Source organism: Natator depressus, chromosome 11 (genome assembly GCF_965152275.1).
Source record: "Natator depressus isolate rNatDep1 chromosome 11, rNatDep2.hap1, whole genome shotgun sequence".
Taxonomy (NCBI): Eukaryota; Metazoa; Chordata; order Testudines; family Cheloniidae; genus Natator; species Natator depressus.
Genome location: NC_134244.1, coordinates 23460404 through 23482478, shown reverse-complemented (window position 1 = coordinate 23482478; position 22075 = coordinate 23460404). Strand labels below are relative to the sequence as shown.

Sequence of the window (22075 nt, the reverse complement as noted above, 5' to 3'; positions counted from 1 at the left end):
AAATCCATAGTACCCCTACATGTTGAATATTTTGTGCAGTTCTGGTCACCCCATCTCAATAAAGATATATTAGAATTGGAAAATGTCCAGAGAAGGGCAATGAAAATTATTAGGGGTTTGGAACAGCTTCCATATGAGGAGAGATTAAAAAGCTTCCATATGAGGAGAGATTAAAAAGACTGGGACTGTTCAGGTTGGAAAAGTGATGGCTGGTGGGGGGAAGATATGATAGAGGTCTATAAAATCATGAGTGGTGTGGAGAAAGTGAATAAGGAAGTGTTGTTTACTCCTTAACGTAACACACAAACCAGGGGTCACACAATGAAATTTATTGGCGTAAACTAACATAAGGAAGTACTTCTTCACACAAAGCACGGTCTACCTGTGGGACTCGTTGCCAGGGGATGCTGTGAAGGCCACAAGAATAATTGGGTTCATAAAAGAACTATACATTAATTGAGGATAGGTCCGCTTCCCACAGCTCCCATTCATCAGGAACGGCAAACTGCGGCCCCCGGGAGCTGCAGGGGGCTGTGCCTGCGGACGGTCAATGTCAGCAAAATGTCTTGAGGCCCACAATCAGATTGTGGGCCGCAGGTTGCCCACCACTGATCTAGACCATTCCTGACAGGTGTTTGTCTAACCTGCTCTTAAAAATCTCCACTGGTGGAGATTCCACAACTTCCCTAGGCAATTTATTCCCATGCTTAACCACCTTGACAGCTAGGAAGTTTTTCCTAATGTCCAACCTAAACCTTGCTGCAATGTAAACCTATTGCTTCTTGTCCTATCCTCCAAGGTTAAGAAGAACAATTTTTCTCCCTCCTCCTTATAACTACTTTTTATGTACTTGATGGACCATTGGTCTGACTCAGCATGGCCATTCTTATGTTCTCATGTTTTTATGAAATGATTCTCATGGTGGTGGTAAGATGAGAATCAATGAGTGACATTGGGAGCTATGTGTCTGGATGGATGAGCAGTATCTGTAGTAGATTAAACAAGGACCAGTGAAGAGGTTCATAGGCTTTTTTTAATCAGCTTCCCATGTTTTTCCTGTTTGTTTTTGGATGAGGTTTACATTAATCTTTATTTCGTCATGTGTCAGTGGTATGTGAGGCTTCGGTTTATTGTCACACCAAGATAATTCAGGGTGGGATTGTGTTTTATCTGTTGGCAACAGAAGTCCACATGCTGTTCTGTCATAGCCTTTGGATTACTTAAATGAAATGCTGACATGACTCTTGGTGGGATTTTCATTTTAGTTTCAGCTTAAGAAATATCCTTCCATGGTTTAAAGTCCTTGTTAGCAAATTGTTCTGACTGCACAATCACACAATCTCATCAGCATAAGCAAATTTCCATGGTGATGTACAAGGAAGGTCACTAATATAGATGTTAACCAAATTGGTGGTGGGACTGATCCCTATGGTAAACCATCATTGAGAGTACATGGTCTGCTGAATCTGGTCACCAAGAAAAACATGAAACTTATGATTGGTCAGAACTTCAGAGAAGAATTTTATCATTGCATTGTATCGGATAATTTTGCTGGCTTTCAGAAGGGCCATAGGTGGTAGATATGTCTAAGAGAGCTGCCCCAATCTTGAGTTTTCACTGGAATCCCACCTATGTGCGTATTGTTAAGACTAATACTTGGCCAGTGCATCTTTGACTTGGCTGGAAACCAACTTGTTCATTCAGTAACATTCCTGGGCTTGGCAATGGTCATAGCCTCACACCAGATTGTGGGAGAATCCCTGAGGAACGATATAGGAGAACAGTGCTACCCCCATTTCTGTACCTTGGCTACAGGGTTTTAATAAATACTGGAAAGATGCCCTCAAGTCTTGCATCTTTCCCAGCTTTTGTAAGTGAGAAGGTCTTGTTTATCTTCTCAACAGTGAAAGTCAGTGATGAGTGGGGTAGTGAGCTTTTGTAGCTCTCTGTGCACTTTGCATTAATAGACTTGTCTCCTGGTGGTTTTGAGTTCATAAGAAGTGTTCTTGTGATCACATCAGCTAAGACCTCAGGGTTTTACATTTCTCTGGGTTTGCAGACCCAAGAGGATGTAATAATAGCCAAGCATTATGACTACAGCGAGTAACGTCCAAAGATTCAACTGTTTCAATCCCTCTTTCATGGAGGGTTAAATTTGGTGACTCTAGTAGGGATATTGTAGTGTTTGTGTCATCAGATGTTTGGTACTCCTGTAATAATCTTTATGTTTTTGGTTGTGAGCATCAGGTTACAGAAAAGAAACTCTTTAACCAAACGTGTTTGCATCATTAGAATGAAGGATGTACTGGCAAATTAGCGAGGAACATACTGTGTCTATAATCGTATATGAAAGCTTAATGTTTTATTTGAGATAAATTTCTGATTTCAAATATTTGCCTTGGTGCTGAGGAATTTAGCATACGTAAAAATATCTACAGATATGTGGTCACTACAGAATGGAACTATACGTCAAGATTCTGCTACCAGAAGACATTAAATATCAGCTTATATACTATGGGTGAAATCCTGGCCCCATTAAGTCAAACTGAGTTTTGCCATTGACTTGAGTAGGACCAGAATTTCACACTACTCATTTAGGTAAGTTAACTTTCTGATTGTTTATTAAATTATATCAAGGGCAAGAAATGAGTGTGCTAATTTTCTTTGTGCTTGACTTACATATAATTTGAAGGATATGAACAATTTTATGGACTATGAAATGGTAACTGTATTATGGCAATATTGGGGAGCAGGGAACAAAACAACAAAAAAATGTTATGTAGGATGCTTAATAAAAATGGGAAAAGAACTGGAGAGAGAGAAAAAGACCACACCAGATAAGTATACTACATAAATCAAAGGGGTTTATGTCATAACATGAACATGTGCCATTCCTGCTCATATATTGAATTTCAGTAGTTGGTTGCATAAAGAAGTAAAGTGTAATGAAACTGGCAAGCAAAGTATTCCCCAGTCAGCCTTATCTTTGTTCCATTTGTCCTTTAGATACAGCTTTTCTTGCCTTTTTCAATAAAATCCATCCAGCTTTTTTATTTTGCATTTCTCTGTAACTGAGCTGAGAAGACCAATGATTCAACGCTTTTCTAGTTGAGTTCTTAGCAGCTGCTTTTTAAGAGATCAAAACTTAGAATGCTGCTACATGGTATTAAGGCTTAGCTATTGATGTGCCCCTATTGGGGTTATGTATTTCTTGGGGGGGGGTAGGCAGAGAGGAAGGGACAGGGTGACCCTTCTGAGCATGCTCATAGACAGTAAACACTACTTTCCTTGTTTCTTAGGATCCTCTTTGCAAGCTCAGTGCTTAACCTGACTGAACTTATTGCCCTTCGGCCTGACCTTGGCAAATTGAAAAAGGTCCTTTACTTCCATGAGAACCAGTTGGCATATCCTGTACAGAAGTGCCAGGAACGAGATTTCCAATATGGATACAACCAGATTCTTTCATGGTAGGTGTTTCTTATACCATTATGTGTTATTTAGTGGCATCTTTTAAGCATTTTTAAACCTGGAGAGTCCTGTGCTACTTAAATAACAACGCTGTTACAAACTGAGATACAAATATATACAGTCCAAAGGAGGTGCTAAGTCAAGTGCTTTGGCAGAAACAAGTAATAAAGTACTTCACATGTAGCCTCATCTCGAGCTATTGTTCAAGTCTACCTGTGTGCTAAAGGACTACCACGCTACACCTGTAAATTTTGCTAATTTTCAATTCATACCTATTCATCGCAAACAAGATGCTGTACCTCAAGTACACTTAGCAGAGAGGCAGTTAATCAGCTCTTGCTGAGCTATAGATTTTAATGCATCCAACTGAATTAAAATAGGGCTTTTCCGGGGAATAAACAAAAATTAAAACATAATGGTGCAGTTTTGTTTGTTTGTTTGTTTTAAAGGAGTGAGAGCAGTAAACATATCAGATAAATCCTTACATTTCTTTCTTTTGGTATTCAGAAATTGTGCAGTGCTAAAATACCCAGACGTTTTAAAGGCTGTTGTCCTTTATTGTTACTTAAAACAAATGTATTTCCTGAATCTAAGTTAATGAAAGAAGTTAATAACAGCACACTGAAAAGCTTTGTGATTAGACACTCTACAAACCGAAGTGAATCTGTAAAGCTGAATTGGTTTGAATTGAAATAAATTCATTTGGTTGATCTATCTCACCTATTTGTTATTAGAAGACATATTAGAAGCATGGATTGAATATTTTTAAATACATATAAAATATTTGCATCTTTGTAAAATGAGCCAGTTGATATTCAGATTTCTCAAATGATAATCTTTATATAGAGAGAGCATTTTCTAGATCTGTTTCTGTCATTGCATTTGCAAGATGCTTCAGTTATTAAGTACCAATGCTGTGAAAATGTAGTGAAATGGCTGTACTGTCCTTGGAATGCATCCGATGAAGTGAGCTGTAGCTCACGAAAGCTTATGCTCACATAAATTTGTTAGTCTCTAAGGTACCACAAGTACTCCTTTTCTTTGTACTTGGAATGTATTTTGAAAATAGTAGCAGCCATTTTGAAATTTATTGATATAAATATATGGTGTTGGGTGGTGAAGCTGAGAAAGGAAATATCTAAAAAAGATGTATTTTAACTTATTTTAGTATTGTAAATGCTGTAATTTTCTGAGTTTTTATATTACAGGACCTTTCTCTTAATTAGGAAAAGACATCCAAGAATGCTTGTGTCAAGGTTCCTTCCCCACTCTGAACTCTAGGGTTCAGATGTGGGGACCTGAATGAAAGACCCCCTAAGCTTATTCTTACCAGCTTAGGTTAAAACTTCCCCAAGGTACAAACTTTTACCTTTTGTCCCTGGACCTTATGCTGCCACCACGAAAGTGTCTAACAAAAATAATAGGGGAAGTGCCCATTTGGAAACGTCTCTCCTCCAAAATATCCCCCCAAGCACTACACCCCTTTCCTGGGGAAGGCTTGATAAAAATCCTCACCAATTTGCATAGGTGAACACAGACCCAAATCCTTGGAGCTTAAGAACAATGAAAAAGCAATCAGGTTCTTAAAAGAAGAATTTTAATTAAAGAAAAAGTAAAAGAATCACCTCTGTAAAATCAGGAAGGGAAATACCTTAAAGAGTAATCAGATTCAAAACATAGAGAATCCCTCTAGGCAAAACCTTAAGTTACAAAAAGACACTAAACCAGGAATATACATCTCATTCAGCACAACTTATTTTATCAGCCATTTAAACAAAACAGAATCTAACACATATCTAACTAGATTGCTTACTAACTCTTTACAGGAGTTCTGACCTGTATTCCTGCTCTGGTCCCAGCAAAAGCATCACACAGACAGAGAGGACCCTTTGTTTCCCCCCCATCTCCAGCTTGTCTCCTCATTGGTCATTTTGGTCAGGTGCCAGTGAGGTTATCTTAGCGTCTTAACCCTTTACAGGTGAAAGGGTTTTTCCTCTGGCCAGGAGGGATTTAAAGGTCTTTACCCTTTTATGACAGCTTGCTTCCATGTTTAGCCTAGAGTTGCCTTTGTACATTAATGTAAATGCATAATGTACATATTTTGAACATTTTTTGGCTCTGCAAATGGACATTTTTAATGGCAAAAGAGAATACATCTTGTTTATATTTTAGCTACATTGTTTCTGCCTATTAGCAGTCACCTGTAAAGGAAAAAAAATGTTGTGTCCCCTCCTCCCCCAACCATATGATATTATAGAAGGCCTGAAGTTTTTAATGTTTTAAGGTTTTTTCTGGGTTTTTTTTTTTTTTTTACCTTAGAAATGTCAGGAACGTTAAGTCTTGTCTTCTGTTTTTGTTCAAAGACTTCCTGGGGGACAAGGTAACTGGGCTGGGAGCTTTCTCAAGTCTGTTTTGTGGTGTTAATCTTTAGGAAAGAGAGTTTTTCTCCCAAGTGTTTGTCAGGAGTTTGTTACATAGGTGTTGACAAAGTTTAAATAGTATGAATAATATTCCTTCCCTTTTAGTTGCTCAGGTTTCAGTTTCTTGAGATTATAGGATCCCTCCAGTTTGCCAGTCACACTTATAACCTTCAGCAAAAAATGGAGTAGATAAACCTAGTATTTCTAATGTAAAAAGCAAGCAGAGATACAAAATGTGCAGGCCTTTATTACATAATGGGTAAAAGATCAAGCTTTTGTTTTGTATGTCAACTATAAGTCTATTCAAAGAGGTGGGCTGGCTCACTAGATGTTTTAACTTGAGAAAAACAAATGGTAAAAAGTCATAGGTGGAGAGGAATGGGAGATTTTTTAAAAAAAGTTCAACTCTCATGGTCTAGTTAAAAAGGATTATTTCTCTCTCAAATGTTTCCTTGCTTTTCCTGCTGAGTCCTACTGCTTTTGTGAGCATTTTCCATTTTCATTCTTGGCCAGACAGCAGTGTGAGTTGTGAGGATGAATGACAGGTTTTCACTTCAAATATACTTTTCACCAGTCCAGTGACTTATGAATACATGTCCCCAAAGTATCTTAGGGCCCATAGGTCAGTATTACAATATAACATACTGAGAAAATCTAATAGCCATAAAACATTTGTAACTTTGTTATAATATTACATTTGTGCCAATATAGTTAAGATTGTGTCAGCACTTCCAGAATAAAATTCCCAATTTTTCATTGTTTGATACTTTTGCCTTTTCTCCAGACTGAAAACCTGAGCTGAGAAATCACACATATATAATTTAACAAAATTGCAAAAATATTGGTTCTACTGTTTTTAAGAGGTAATATTGAGGGACAAAATGTTTTCTGTATCATGTCCTGTCTTCTGCTAATGTATCAAAATTACGTCTTAATTATTTTTTAAAAATATATAAGTGATTGATTAATCTATGATGTTATGACTTTGTATATGTTTATTGTTTTATAAAAATTTCCACGATATCAAATATTTTGACTCAGGGTGACTATGTGTCCATGGTTTAAAATATATAATTATAATTATTTATCTGTGTTCCGGTTAACTGAAATTCTTGGTTAACCAAAGGTGTCTCAGTAGGTACGTGCACTGAGCAGTTTTATCTCCTTTTTCCCAGTTTAACTTTTTTAGAAAGTTTTAGATGTCTCTGAAATATTCAGGGGCAAAAAAGGGTTGTGGGGGATTGTACTATAATTTATTTAATGTATTTTTTTCATGATAAGTGCTAATAGCAGCAACAGTATTCTTACAATCTAATGAGTAAAAATTGACCCACGTATAAAAGAGAATTTTCTCAAAAGATCAGAATGGCTGTGATTCTTCAAAATAATAATAATAATAAACATTTATAATTCAATTTTTAAAAGATGTTTTTTAATAAAAATTGTTAAATAACATTTAAAGATGAAACATATGGACAGAAACCAAGAAATTTCAACTAAGGCTGACACTTTCTCTTATTCATCTGATATGATGGAATCCCAACCTTTAATTTGGAATTCTTGCTTTGCCAGTTAGTGTCACAATATTTATCCTACATTAGCCTGGCTTTAAAGTAATTCTGATTTTTCTTAAAGAACATTGCATTAATTCTAGCTATATTTTACAGTTTGGTTGCTGATATTGTGGTGTTCAACTCTGCTTTTAATATGGAGTCATTTCTTACATCTATTGGAAAATTTCTGAAGCTGATTCCTGACCACAGGCCTAAGGATCTGGAAAAAATAATCAGACCAAAGTGCCAAGTTCTTTACTTTCCAGTCAGGTTTCCTGATGTGAGCAGGTCAGTACATTTGACTCCATTCTCCATATTATGTCATAACTTGTTTCAAATCTTTCTAAACCGATAGCCCTTGCTGCTAAATTTTAACTGATTAGTTCAAGCATTGTTAATTAGGGAATTTGGTTATATGTCACTGTGCTGCAAAATCCATTCATTTACAAAAGTATTTCAATAACCTAATGGTACTCACATTAGGACCTGGTACTGCACCAATGAAATCAATAGGAGATTTGCCAAGCAGGTCAATAGTCAGTACGTCTCATAGAAGAATAGTTTGATGTTAAGGAGGAACTACTTATTTTTGGCAAAGATAGAAGACATTGTTTGACTAGATAATTCACCAATGGTAATTTATTAGGTTGTTTTATTTGGAAAAGCTATCTACTCTCTTTATTCAAACCTATATAAGTGTTTTCTTAGGTATGCTGTAGTGAGATTTTTTCCCCTACCTCTGTGTTTTATTGCTTACAGGTAGGTGAAAATAACTTCATTAATGTCGATCAAACTTGCATAATTTTGGTGTTAACTGCAGTTATAGTAGCTCTTCGCTCTACCTCAGTTAGTACAAAGGACATTTTTTATTACCCTTACTGCAGAACCCATCTTGAAATTAGCAAAGAGTTGTGTTATGTGGCTCAAAGGGAACATTCTGAAGATTCTTTTCACTTCTGATTAAACCTAACACACTTGTTTTTTTTCTATCACAAGGAACTCTCCTCCTCAACAGGAGCTTTGCTTCAATGGGGCTTACACTAACTAGAGATAATCAGTTTGCAAAACTGTACTATGTTCCTAAAAATAACATGAAGGGGGTTCTGCATTTTTGCTGATAAGGATGGGAAACAGTGTAATGAAACTTAAATGGCTCTGCAGGAGTCTGGGGTTTGATTTTATTTCAAGTTTCATTCTGTTTAAATATTCACACCTTAAACCTTCAACATGGACCAGCTATCACATTACAAATAATTTCAAAGGATTTGTCTATTTGTGGAAGGTTTCTCTAAGGAAGAGTCATTTAACACTAAGACTAGGTTAGCAAATTTTGTTGACATGTATAGATTTGTTTTAAAGCTTAGAAAGGATAGCAGGAATCTAAGGCACTACACCAAGATCTGTAAACATGGATGCCTAAAGTTAAGCCTTTGAACCCAAATTTAGGCATTTACATCCCTGTGGCCTGATTTTCTGGAGTGCCAGTGAGAGCTGTGGGTGCTTAGCACCTTTGAAAATTAGGGCACTTTCAGTGGGATTCCTGTTCCTAAATCCTTCAAGTACTTTTTAAAATCCCACTATGAGTGCCTGACCTTGGGTATGCAGGCATGATAAATATATTGTCACAGATTACATTAACTTTTAATGTACATTATTTTTAATTAATAATTTTAATTTTTATTAAGTTTTGTCTTTCTAAAGAATGACAGCTTTCTTATATTACAGATGTTACATTTGAAATTTAACCTAAAGGCCAGAATTTCAGTAATGTCTGTAAATATTATTATGCATGTGCACATAACTTTATGCACACACAATTCGTGGTTTGTTGACATGCTTATTAGAAAAACACATTTTTAAAAATCCATTCCATTTTTATATGAATAGGACCTGCTGATATATATTTTAATTTTCATTTAAATACTGTATTTAGAAATGAGTTATAAATATGCAGTCTGGACAAAAACCAATATCATCATAAAAGACAGGAGCATTAAAAAAAACTTTTCCATAACTTTGAATAAACTTCTTGGGTTTTGGGGCTTTATCTGCATCCAGTATTTGCCATTTCTTTACAAGACATTTATGTTTTAAATAATGTTGAATGCACCCATGGCAACTGAATACAGTTTATTAATTTAGACTGTATTATTACAGTGAAATCTAGATGAATGGAGATTGAAGAGAAAAAGGTTAAGAAATATTGTGGCCAAGCTAAGATTCATAAAGCAAGCTCTTAGCCCAGAGTGTTTTTTGTGTTATTTTCCAATGGTAATTTGCTTTATCCAGACCAAACTCATATAGTGTAAGTAAGTGATTATTTGCATGACTGACAATCATTTGAATGCCTGCAGTCTTTTTAAAATGCATAATATTGCCAAGATGTTGGAAAAATATTTAGAAATTCTGACGGCAAAATTACCAAGGTGATTTTATTCCTTACTTCAACGTGTGTGTGTGTGTGTGAGAGAGAGCGAGAGAGAGAAATGCAATTTTTATTTGGTTATGTGGCAGAGATGTTCTGAAAACAAAAAAAGTCTTGTTAGCAATACGATTGTGATATGTAAAAAAGAGTCTTTATTTTAAGTTAATATTGTGATTATAGGACAAAATAAAAATACATTAATATACCATATTTGACCCTCGAACAGGGCCATGTGATTGCAGAATATAAAATTTTACTTGAGCAAATCCCATTATGTTTTTATATGGTTATTAACCAAAGGTGCATGCACACCCTAAAAGAGAGAAACTACTATTCCAAATAGACATATTTAGACATGAAATGAAGGTATAGTCAAGAATGATTGACGCTTTCTGATGCAGCAGAAAATGTAACAGAAAATACTTTGATTGATACAGAAACAAAAGTTGAATGGTGTGAAATACTCCATTTTATATATGCATAATATATGTTTAAAATAAGTTTTAAATTACCTTATTCTGCATTTAAGAATTGCTTTATCAACAAGCACAGCATCTTTAACAGTTATTTGAATTTTTTAAAAGATATTTGATATAAGTGCTCATCTTTGCTCATTATTGATAGGATCAGGGATGAACTTAGGTTTGACAGGACTCTGCAAAGTAAGATATACAAAGCCACAGGTTTTTCTTCAAGTGCTTGCTCGAAGTACCGATCGGACTTTCGGCACCGCTCCTGGTACCGGTCAGAGCAGCACTCGATCCAGAGCCGATCCCGGCGCCGGTCTCGTCAAAGGTCACCGTCGAGATCCAGATCAGGCTCCCGGTACCGATACAACCGCAGGCACTGATCGATATCTCGGTACTGTTCTACATCTCGCCACCGGTCCCCGGCACCGTACAGCACAAGGGGACTCTGCACCAACACGTTCGGCACCACCTTGTCCGTCTCGCTCCGCCTCCATGTCGTCATGCTCACAAGGTGGCCACCACGCCCAGGACCAGAGCGAGGACGGTGCAGGACAGTGGCTGAATGAAGGCAAGGACCTGGGCCAAGGACCTCCACAGTGGTCTTTTTTGAACCCCTGCGCATACCATCAGGCCCAAGGGGTTCCTTCAGGGGCTTCCCGTTTCGCCCCTTCAGGGCCCTGAGTACCGGAGGCCACTGTGTCTCCCCGCCTTCCCCCCCCCCCCCGGGGGTTCTGAGGGGACTGCTCCAGTGCCAACACAGGCCCACGCCCCTAGCGTGGTGCATCTTTGGCAACAAGTTCCTCCACACGAGGACCCCATGCAGGATCCCTTAGTCCCAGGGGTATCTTCCTCGTCCTCGCCTGATGAGGCAGAGGAAGAGACTACGGTTTCAGTCCCTCCTCCTATGGACCTCTGTGCCCTCCAGGAGCTGCTCCACAGGGTGGCGCGCAATATGAACCTCCAGGTAGAGGAGATGGTGGAGGTAGAGGACCCGGTGGTCAACATTCTGTCTGTGGAGGCACCATCCAGGGTGGCCCTTCCAGTCATATGGATTATACAGGCCAATGCCTAGACAATCTGGCAATCGCCAACCTCTATTCCACCTACGACCAAGGGGGTGGAAAGGAAGTACTTTGTCCCCTCAAAGGAGTACGAGTACCTCTACACACACCCCCAACCGTGTTCCCTTGTTGTGGCTTCGGTCAACGAGAAGGAACAGCATGGTCAGCAGGCCCCGGTGCCCAAATCAAAGGACGCTAGGTGCCTAGACTTGTTTGGGCTCAAGGTGTACTCGGCTGGAGGCTTGCAGTTCAGGGTGGCCAATCAGCAGGCACTCCTGAGCAGATACGATTATAATTCGTGGCACCCTATGGAGAAATTCAAAGAGTTTGTTCCGCAGGAGTCCAGAGAGGAATTTGGGGCTCTAGTTGAGGAGGACAAGAAGGTGGCCAGAACCTCCCTGCAAGCCTCTCTGGATGTGGTGGACTCGGCGGCTAGGACCCTGGCCTCAGGCATAGTCATGCACCGCATCTCATGGCTGCAGGTCTCTGCTTACCACCAGAGTTGCAGCAGACCCTCCAGGACCTACCCTTTGATGGCCAGGGCCTATTCTCAGACAAAACAGACTCAAGGCTGTAGAGTCTGAAGGACTTGAGAACTATTATGTGCTCTCTGGGAACGCATACCCCAGTAACGCAGAGAAGGCCCTTCAGACCGCAGCCTCAGAGATCCTACCCTCCCCGTCGGCCAAGACAGGACTTCTTTAGAAGATGCGGCCGAGGTGGTAGAAGAAGACAAACTGGCCACCAAGCCAGCCAAGGCCAGGGCCCTCCCAAGCCATCGGCTGGGCCTAAGCAGAACTTTTGAAGGTGCGCCCGAGGACGGAGCACCAGTCTCCATTCAGGATCCTTCCCTGCCTTTCCAAGATAGTTTCTCCCATTTCCTCCGTGCGTGGTCTCACATAACATCAGACCGTTGGGTCCTTGCATAGTGGAAAGGGGTTACTCCCTTCAATTTGCTTTGCCCCCCCCTCACCCTCCTACCCCGTCCCTCTTCAGAGACTCTTCTCACGAGAACCTCCTTCTACAGAAGGTCCAGTCACTCCTAGCTGTGGGGGCAATAGAGGAGATTCCAAGAGAGTCAAGAGGCAGGGGTTTTTACTCCCAGTACATCCTAATCTCCAAGGCCAAGGGCGGGCTTCGGCCCATCCTGCACCTACGCGGACTCAACAAATTTATGGTAAAGTTGAAGTTCCGCATGGTCTCTCTAGGGACCATTATTCCTTTCTTAGATCCTGGAGACTGGTATGCCGCCCTCGACATGAAGGACGTGTACTTCCACATTGCGATCTACCCAGCGCACAGACGCTTCCTTCAATTTGTGGTCAATCAACAGCACTTTCCATTCACCGTCCTTCCTTTTGGCCTATCTATGGCCCCCAGAGTGTTTTACCAAGTGCATGGCTGTTGTGGCTGCCTCCCTTCGTCGACAACGGATCCAAGTGTTCCTATACCTCGACGACTGGCTTATTTGGGGTCGCTCCGGGGATCAGATGCAGTCTCATGTCCAGCTCACCATGAACATGTTCAATCAACTGGGCCTTCTGCTCAATGTTGCGAAATCTACTCTGGTACCAACCCAGAGGATAGAATTCATAGGAGCAGTCTTAGACTCAGGCCTAACCCGAGCACTTCTGCAGATTCATTAAAAATTCTCGCTAATGGGCTTGCAATTTCGGGTGCCAATTCCTTTAATATTCTTGGATGAAGATTATCTGGGCCCCCCGATTTAGTCCCATTAAGCTGTTTGAGTTTCGCTTCTACCTCTGATATGGTAATATCTACCTCCATATCCTCATTCCCATTTGTCATGCTACCATTATCCCTAAGATCCTCTTTAGCCTTATTAAAGACTGAAGCAAAGTATTTGTTTAGATATTGGGCCATGCCTAAATTATCCTTGACCTCCACTCCATCCTCAGTGTTTAGCGGTCCCACTTCTTCTTTCTTTGTTTTCTTCTTGTTTATATGGCTATAGAACCTTTTATTATTGGTTCTAATTCGCTTTGCAAGGTCCAACTCTACTTGACTTTTAGCCTGTCTCACTTTATCCCTACATGTTCTGACCTCAATAAGGTAGCTTTCCTTGCTGATCCCTCCCATCTTCCACTCCCTGTATGCTTTCTGCTTTTTCTTAATCACCTCTCTGAGATGCTTGCTCATCCAGCTTGGTCTACAACTCCTGCCTATGAATTTTTTCCCCTTTCTTGGGATGTAGGCTTCCGATAGCTTCTGCAGCTTTGATTTAAAGTAATCCCAGGCCTCCTCTATCTTTAGTCATGGATGTGTCATCCCTGGGATGGTCGGCAGGAAAGTTATCCCTGCACATCAACCTATGGGAACTCAGAGCTGTGCGCCTGGCGTGTCAGGCATTCCGAGAGCGCATTCAAGGCCTTTGTGTTGCAGTCCTCACAGACAACACAACAGCCATGTTTTACATCAACAAGCAAGGGGGAGCCCGGTCATCCCCCCTCTGTCAGGAGGCCACTCGTCTGTGGGAATTCTGTATAGCCCACTCGATCCATCTGGTGGCGTCGTTTCTCCCTGGAGTCCAGAACACCTTAGCGGACCACCTCAGCAGATCATTTCAGACTTACGAGTGGTCGGTTCGCCCGGACGTCATCCACTCTGTCTTCCTGAAGTGGGGCTTTCCCTGATAGACCTATTCACCTCTCGCAAGAATCGGAAATGCCAAGTGTTCTGCTCTCTACAAGGACGCTTTCCGGGTTTCCTGTCAGATGCCTTCCTCATACAGTGGAAGGATGACCTGTGCTACACCTTCCCTCCATTCCCGCTAATCCACAGGGTCCTGCTCAAGCTGCGCAGGGACAAAGCCCGTCAGATTTTGGTTGCCCTGGTGTGGCCCAGGCAGCACTGGTATACCACTCTCCTCGAGCTGTCAGTGGACACCCCAATTCCACTCCCGCTGTGGCCAGACCTGATCACTCAGGACCATGGATGACTCTGTCATCCTGACCTGCAATCTCTCCACCTCACAGCATGGATGCTGCATGGCTAACTCAATCTGAGCTGTGCTGCTCTTGCTTGGTACAGCAGATCCTTTTGGGTAGCAGGAAGCCCTCTACCAGGTCCACGTGCTTAGCCAAGTGGAAGCATTTTTCCTGCTGGTGCGCTCAGAGTCATACGGCCCTGCTACAGACATCAGTACCTATCATCTTGGACTATCTCCTGTCCTTAAAACAGCAGGGCTTGGCAATATCATCCATCAGAGTGCACCTGGCAGCTATTTCGGCTTTCCACCTGGGCAAAAACGGGCATTCAGTCTTCTCCAATCCCATGGTCAGTAGATTGGAGCGCCTGTTCCCACAAATTCGACAACCGGTCCCTACATGGGATCTTAACCTGGTCCGATGGCCACCTGCTCGCTCCGTTACCTTTCCTGAAAGACAGCCTTCCTCGTAGCTATCACTTCGGCGAGGCGTGTGTCTGAGCTCAGGGCACTCACTTCGGAACCGCCATATACGGTGTTCCATAAGGACAAGGTACGGCTGCGACCCCACCCGGCCTTCCTCCCTAAGGTGGTGTCTACCTTCCATCTCAACCAAGACATCTTCCTCCCCATCTTCTACCCGAAGCCGCACGCCTCTCGACGGGAACAACAGCTGCACTCCTTGGACGTTCGCAGGGCCCACGCCTTCTACATCGAGCGAACGAAACCTTTCAGGAAAACGTCACAGCTGTTTGTTGCTGTGGCAGACCGGATGAAGGGCCTTCCGGTCTCCCAGCACATCTCGTCCTGGATCACATCATACATCCGTGCATGCTATGACTTGGCTGGTGTCCCAACTACGCACCTTACCGCCCACTCCATGTGGGCTCAGGCGTCATCATCTGCTTTCCTGGCACATGTACCCATACAGGAGATATATAGGGCAGCGACCTGGTCATCGGTGCATACCTTTGCTGCCCACTATGCAATAATTCAGCAGTCCAGGGGTGATGCTGCATTTGGTTCAGCAGTCCTTCACTCCATGACATCTCACTCCGACCCCACCACCTAGGTAAGACTTGGGAGTCACCTAATTGGAATCGATATGAGCAAGCACTCAAAGAAGAAAAGACGGTTACTCACCTTTGTAACTGTTGTTCTTCGAGATGTGTTGCTCATATCCATTCCAAACCCGCCCTCCTTCCCCTCTGTTGGAAGCCGGCAAGAAGCAACTGAGGGGGCGCTGGGTCGGCTGGGGCATATATCCAGCGCCATGAAGGCACCACTCCAGGGGGCACCTCAGCCAACCCACCGAGTGTTTCTGGGGTAAAAATCTTCCGACAATCGTGCACGTGGCACGCAGACACCTAATTGGAATGGATATGAGCGACACATCTCGAAGAACAACAGTTCCAAAGGTTAGTAACCGTCTTATGTCTTTTCTAGCCAGAACGTATGAAGTGGAGGCAGTTTCCTTCCTTTATCCTCAGTATACCAGTCTCTCTCCTCTGTGCCCTTCTCCAGTCTCCCTGAAGTCCTGTCCTCTCTGGATTACTTAAACCCTTTCTGTCCTCTACTCCTAAGGGGGAGGAGGAGGGACAGTTTCCCTCACTTATCTTCCTCTTGGAGTAAATCCCTGTCTCTCCTTCCCTAAGCTTGGGGACTCAAAAACTGTTAGAGAGATGCCTACTCTGACTTACTGCACAGAGATCTCTTCTGTCTGTTATCAGTGCTGTGGTCCCAGGAAAAGGGAATGAAGACAGAACAGATGAGGTCCTGTGATCACAGATCTGCTCCCTCTTCCTGAGCTAAAAATAGCTCTGTCAGTTTTCCCTAGGGAAGTGATTAGACAGTAGTTCTTTTCAAACACTGGGAAGAGGAGGAAAGAGTCACTGATTTGGGAGTCTGGAACAGGAAATTGACTGACCCCATCCTTTTCCCCGTGGCTATCTTCAGCTAGTTCTAACCACATACATGTAGATTGGCTTTCATGTGTTGCTCTGTAGTGTCAGAACCAGCCCTGATATAATACTACTGTATCACTTACTTTTTAATTGGTATAGTTTTACAGTCTGATACAATATATATGTAAAAATAACTGTCTTACAATAATTTTAAATTTAAAAAGCAAACAAAATTCTGAGTTAAGACTGTCACTCCATTGTGCATAGGTATTACAAGGGATGCAGAACAGTAGGTGATTTTACAGGCCATATGTGCTGCCATACTTCTGTACAACACAGTGAGTTAAATCCAATGCGACTTAGAATTACCTTATAATGTCTTTTTTGTTTAACTCAGACTCTTAATTGTATTGTAACATAATATGTAGTATTAAATTTGTGGTTTTGCTATTTTTTTGATTTTTGAAAATGAGGAAGGGAGCACAAAAACAAAAATTGCCTTTTCAATAACATTATCTTTTTGTCCATGGACATTCAAATGCAAGTAAACATAACTGGAACAGTTATGTAGGTTCTTTGCTGATACTTTGTACTGCTTTCAACATTTTGATTTCTACTGGTCCAACTGCACCCATACCACCTTCAGCTCACAAGCAAAGCAGGGTCAGACTAGGTCAGTTCTTGAATGGGAGACAGTTTGGTGTTAATTTAGATGAAATGTGCTATATAAATGTCAGTTACTATTAATGCTGCCCTAGCTGTAGTAAATCTTCATTATCATTTATAATTTTTTTGGAGTCCTAGAAGAGCTATAATTATAGCTATAGAGCTATAAATAGTGTTTTGCAAACATGTTTTAAGTTATATGTGTGTTCTAAAGAGATTACAATACAAGTTAGACAAAGGACAGATAGGATAACAGATAAAAAAAGAAGACAGAGGATTAAGGTTATAGTAAGAGAAAACGAGATTTTTTTAAGTCAACTTGGTAGTATCTGGTACTATATGCACTTTAAATTTGATGTGCTGAAAAAATAAAACTGTCAACAAACAGGAGAAGACTCATATCCACAAGTGATTAGACTTTCACAAGAGCTGGGTATGGAACCCGTTGCAACTAGAGTGTGTAGTAAGTTAACATAAGATATGGAGCAGCCTAACAGCTTCTCTCTTATATTGGGGCTGCAGCTAGGGCCAAGGCAGTCACAACTGGCACCCTGACTTTACCTCCATCCTCACCCCCTGTGCAAGTAAATCTTGACATTTAAAGTTTACTTCTACTGTGTTAAAAAAATCAGGCTATTATGCAATAAAGATCCTGGAAATACACACGGCACAGGTTGTGAGGGAGATGGAAATGGGCATAAAGCTCAACTGTGCACTCTTGCAGTCCTCCGGCCATTGTGTGAAGGGTTGGTCACCTGGTGCAAGTTAAAATGGCATTGGGCCACTCTGTCTTATGCTGACTGTTAAGAGTAAGGGGTCAGAAATACAGCTGGGAACTGGCACATTTTAGGCGTGTTGCAGTCATTCCCCCTTTCTTTTAGTCTTTCCTCTTGTGCTAACTACAGGGATGGAAGATGGTGCACTAGCTTCTACCCCAGTTCTACATCTCCAGAGGATTACTTTTGCACTAGACTGATCCCCCTGGGGCCAGATATATCAGCTTCACAGCCAGAATCCTGTGGCAGTGAGTGCAGTACTAACAGCTCCCCCACAATGGAGATCTGGCTTAGTAGTCTCACCTGTCCATTGAAACTTATTTGTGTTGCAAAACTGTTTAAAACTAATTTCTTTTTAGCTGTTCAGAGGGAAAAAAATAGTTTTGTTGACTTTTTTTACCTATTGCAGAATTTTTCAGTTAAATGATAGCATAGTAATCATTTAATCTTACAATAGCTCAGAAGGATACTTAAGCTGAATTCCTTGTACAACCTAGTTTTTTATTATGTTGGGTACTACTCATGTTGCATACAACACATTCCCATAAAACCTGCATGTTGTATTTACAGAGAAATTTCTCTAGAGAGTTAAGGTCTTGTAAAATATTCTTGTTCTACAGCATGAACGAATTATTATACTCTAGGGCATTAAAAGTGAAGTGTACTGAAGAAAAGAATTTTTCATTAAAATGCAGTTTATATTGATAAAACAGATTACTAGCATTTGATGAAATGTGAAACTTGGATCTATCCATATCACTACATCACTAGTAGGTTTATTTTGGCAAGAGGGCTAGCATGTAATGTATATCAGGACCAATCATTATACACTACCTGTTAGTTTTTTATTAGATTAAATTGTCTTTCACTAAAGTACTTGAAAAAAATACGTACTCTATCTGTATACTGAAGTAGCAGAATGTAGTAACCAAGAATATTAGAAAATAAAAGCTGTCATGTTATCAGTTTTGGCACAGTCATTTATCAATCAGTATTTTAAACATTGACAAATGGTAATTTAATAGGGAATGACCCTGTTGGCAAGAAGTTTTAATGACAGATGATGCAAACTCATTTTTTACTGTGGGCTCTGCTGGCTTCTTACCTTTCTCAGTATCACAGCTCATACTTTCCAAGTCTGGGATGTGAGAAGCCACAAAGGGCAAAACCTGTGGCCCCAGGCCTGTAACCCCTCCCATCTAATCTGTTTCTTTCTTTACTTGCAAATTTCCCTATAGTATGGTTAGTAAGATCTGAAGTTTAGATACTGATTTAAACACCATTTGATTTGTGAGTAACATTCATAATAATACTTCCCACATGTATGCAGAAAAGTTTTTAGAAGTGTGTATTGTTGTGTGTGGAAGGGGTTTGTTATATTTTTGTTTGTTTGTTTTTTGTGGTTGACTCAGCTTTTGGATGTACAACTTGAGACACTGTGTGCCTGGTTTCAGAGACAACTCATCTTTCAATAATTTTGGCCAGCAGCACATTTCATCTGAGAACCTCAAAACACTTTACAATTGTTAACTAAGCACCCTTTATGGTGGGTAATTTATTTTTATCCCCATTTCAGAGATAGGACAATTGATGCATGCAGAGTCAATGGCAGAGTCATGACTGGAACCCAGTCTGGAACCCAGACTCTCAGTTCTGTGCATATCCCCATGATAACTCCTTTTGGAGTCGGGGATAGCCTACCTAGCTGTAATAAATATAAAGATTTGAAGTTGGGGACTTTATGTTGAAGGAAATTACAACTGTGCTACGAGCTGACAGGGATGGCATTTTTAGTTCTCCTAAAATGTTCTAGCTAAAATATAACAATTCAAGTATTCTTTGCTTTGAATAGTCTTTGTTCATTTTACTTGAACTTCTGTTATGTGAGAAGGTAATCTCCATTTATTTGCATATTTCCAACTCAAAATCTATATCACCTTACCAGAGACATCGTTGTGGACAGTATTGTATGAGCTTTCTCAATTTAAACCTCCTATCTGGGCTTTCTATACCTTCCTATTTTAATTACGTCATTTGTTTTTCCTCCTGTCCTGGTGACCTTTCACAATAGAATGTTTTTCTTCTTTTTCATGTTGGAATTTGGTTAATATCACTCCCATGGGGAATGTTGTTGGAATTAGGTTCAGTGCTGTTAAATCTATTTGGTTTAAAATTATTACAGAGGGGTGTTAAGGTAAAATCTTCTTGTCAGAATGGAACAGGATTACTAACTAAGGGTAGGATCCTGTAAGGTGCTGAGTACCCTCAACTTCCATTGCAATCATTCAGAATTGAGAGAATTCAACACCCTGCACCATCAGTACCCTGGGACAGGTGGACAAAGATATTAGATGGAAGTAAAGGCTGAGAATTAAGTGATGTAGTCAATTGGTACATTAGTCAGACCACTGTGTTGAGAGCTCAGTTCAAACTCTTGCATTTCAGAAAATTCCCTGACCCCAACATTTTGTTTTTCAAAATTTTGCCAGTCAACATTTTTGAGCTATAAATATTTTTCATTGTAAAACATTGAAGAATGAAAAAAAAACCCTTTCATGTGTAAGTCGTGCTCATGAAATTCTGAGGAGAAGTGGGAAAGTAACCATCTTTGGTTATTTTCTTTTCTGAGTTGTTAGATGCGGAGAGTGCGTGGATGGAACAGAAAGTGAGAGAGCCTTATTGTTTAGATACTCCACACACATTCTTTTTGGTTATGTAAGGGAAAAAGAAGAATGAACAGGAGAGGGGGCTGCAATGATAACTAATGGGGATGAAAAAGGGGACAGAGGGTCCAGCATTTGGAGATGCTTTCCTGTGAATGAGAACCAGAGCTTGAGAAGTGATGTTAAATAAAAACAATGTGGGAATGAGGTGGCTTGCAGCATCAGTTAAGGGACTGTGGCAATGTGGGCACACCTTAAGAGCACCCAGAAGGAGATGATGTTGGAGTGCACCCAATGAATGATAAAAACCATACTCCATCAAGAGAAGAGGGATGGAAGCACCATCAGGAAGAGAGTTAGAGAGACCTCCTAACCTGGTTCTCAGTCATCTCACTGTTGTTAAATGTAAAGTAATAACCAGAAGAATACTGAGTCTGATATATGCACTTCACACACATTGTGCTTCTGGATTGCAAATGAACAAAAAGTGTAATAAAATAATAATTATAAAGCGTGGTGGTAGCAGCAACAGTTAGATCTCCCAACCTGATACCCACTAAGGATTCCTACTGACTTTTTTTTAATGTGTAGTGTGACGGGGCAAGGCCAGATGGCTATAGAAAAGTAGTGGGAGATAGATATATTAGCTCCAGGCTAAACAAATCCCTGGTACCAGGATAAGTGAAATGGCAGCTGCTCCAGGTCAATTAAGACACCTGGGGCCAATTAAGAACTTTCCAAAAGGCAGGGAGAATGCTAGGTTGATTGGGACACCTGAAGCCAATCAGGGGCTGGCTGAAACTAGTTAAAAGTCTCCCAGTTAGTCAGGTGGGTGTGCATGTCCGGAGCTGTGGGAGGAAGTTGCACTGTTGGAGAGACTGAGTAGTACACACCATATCAGGCACAAGGAAGGAGGCCCTGAGGTAAGGGAGAAGTGGAGCTTCAGGAAGTGAGGGCTGCTGTGGGGGAAGTAGCCCAGGGCATTGTACATGTCATGTTTCTAAAAGGTCAGCTACCATAGTGGATACTATTAGGGTCCCTGGGCTGGATCCCGGAGTAGAGGGTGGTCCCGGGCTCCCCCGCCCTTTGCCCCCTGATTAATCACTGAGACTGGGAGACAACAGAGACTGAGCAAGGAAGGATAACTTCTCACCTCCCTCGCTGGCTTATGATGAAAATGGCTCAGTAGACTGTGACCCTTGTCTCTCAAGAGAGAAGGGTTACGTGGAGGATCACAGTGAGCCTCTGAGGCTAGTGAAATCTGCCAGGAAACGCGGGACCCACGGAGGCAAGCACAGAGCTTTGTCACAGTAGCCAAAACGTTACTGGATGTGACCTGTGCAGGCTATTCACTGCCTTCACAGATGATTAGCATATGAAAGTTTAATAATGAAGCATTAGGCAGGAGCAGCAGCACATAAGATGTTCTGCAGATGTTTCAGATAATTAATTGCATTTCAGTGATGTGTAATATGTAAAATGAATTTTTGGGAACCAAAAGGAAACGTGGGGCACTCCAAGATGACCATTATGTACAACATAAAGAAATAACCTGATGAAACTGTTGTTCAGTTTTTAAAAATTAGGTATGGGATGAGGTGAAGTGATTTTGGCTTTGGCAAATTTCAGTTATCGCCTTTGTTACACAAGGAAAATCTTGCCAGGTTTTGGGGGTTTGGTTTTGGGTTTGCATTCACAGCTAGGGGTATTGAATATTTTATA

General features: G+C 40.9%; 1 protein-coding gene across 1 annotated transcript in view; it reads left to right on the top strand.

Moving 5' to 3' along the window:
• Window positions 1-22075, top strand: part of GTDC1 (glycosyltransferase like domain containing 1) — a 291732-nt gene that overhangs the window by 127158 nt on the left and 142499 nt on the right. The window contains exons 3-4 of the mRNA XM_074967297.1: window positions 3300-3467; window positions 7556-7729. Of these exons, the coding sequence (XP_074823398.1) occupies window positions 3300-3467; window positions 7556-7729 (342 nt within the window). The remainder of the gene's footprint in view (window positions 1-3299; window positions 3468-7555; window positions 7730-22075) is intronic.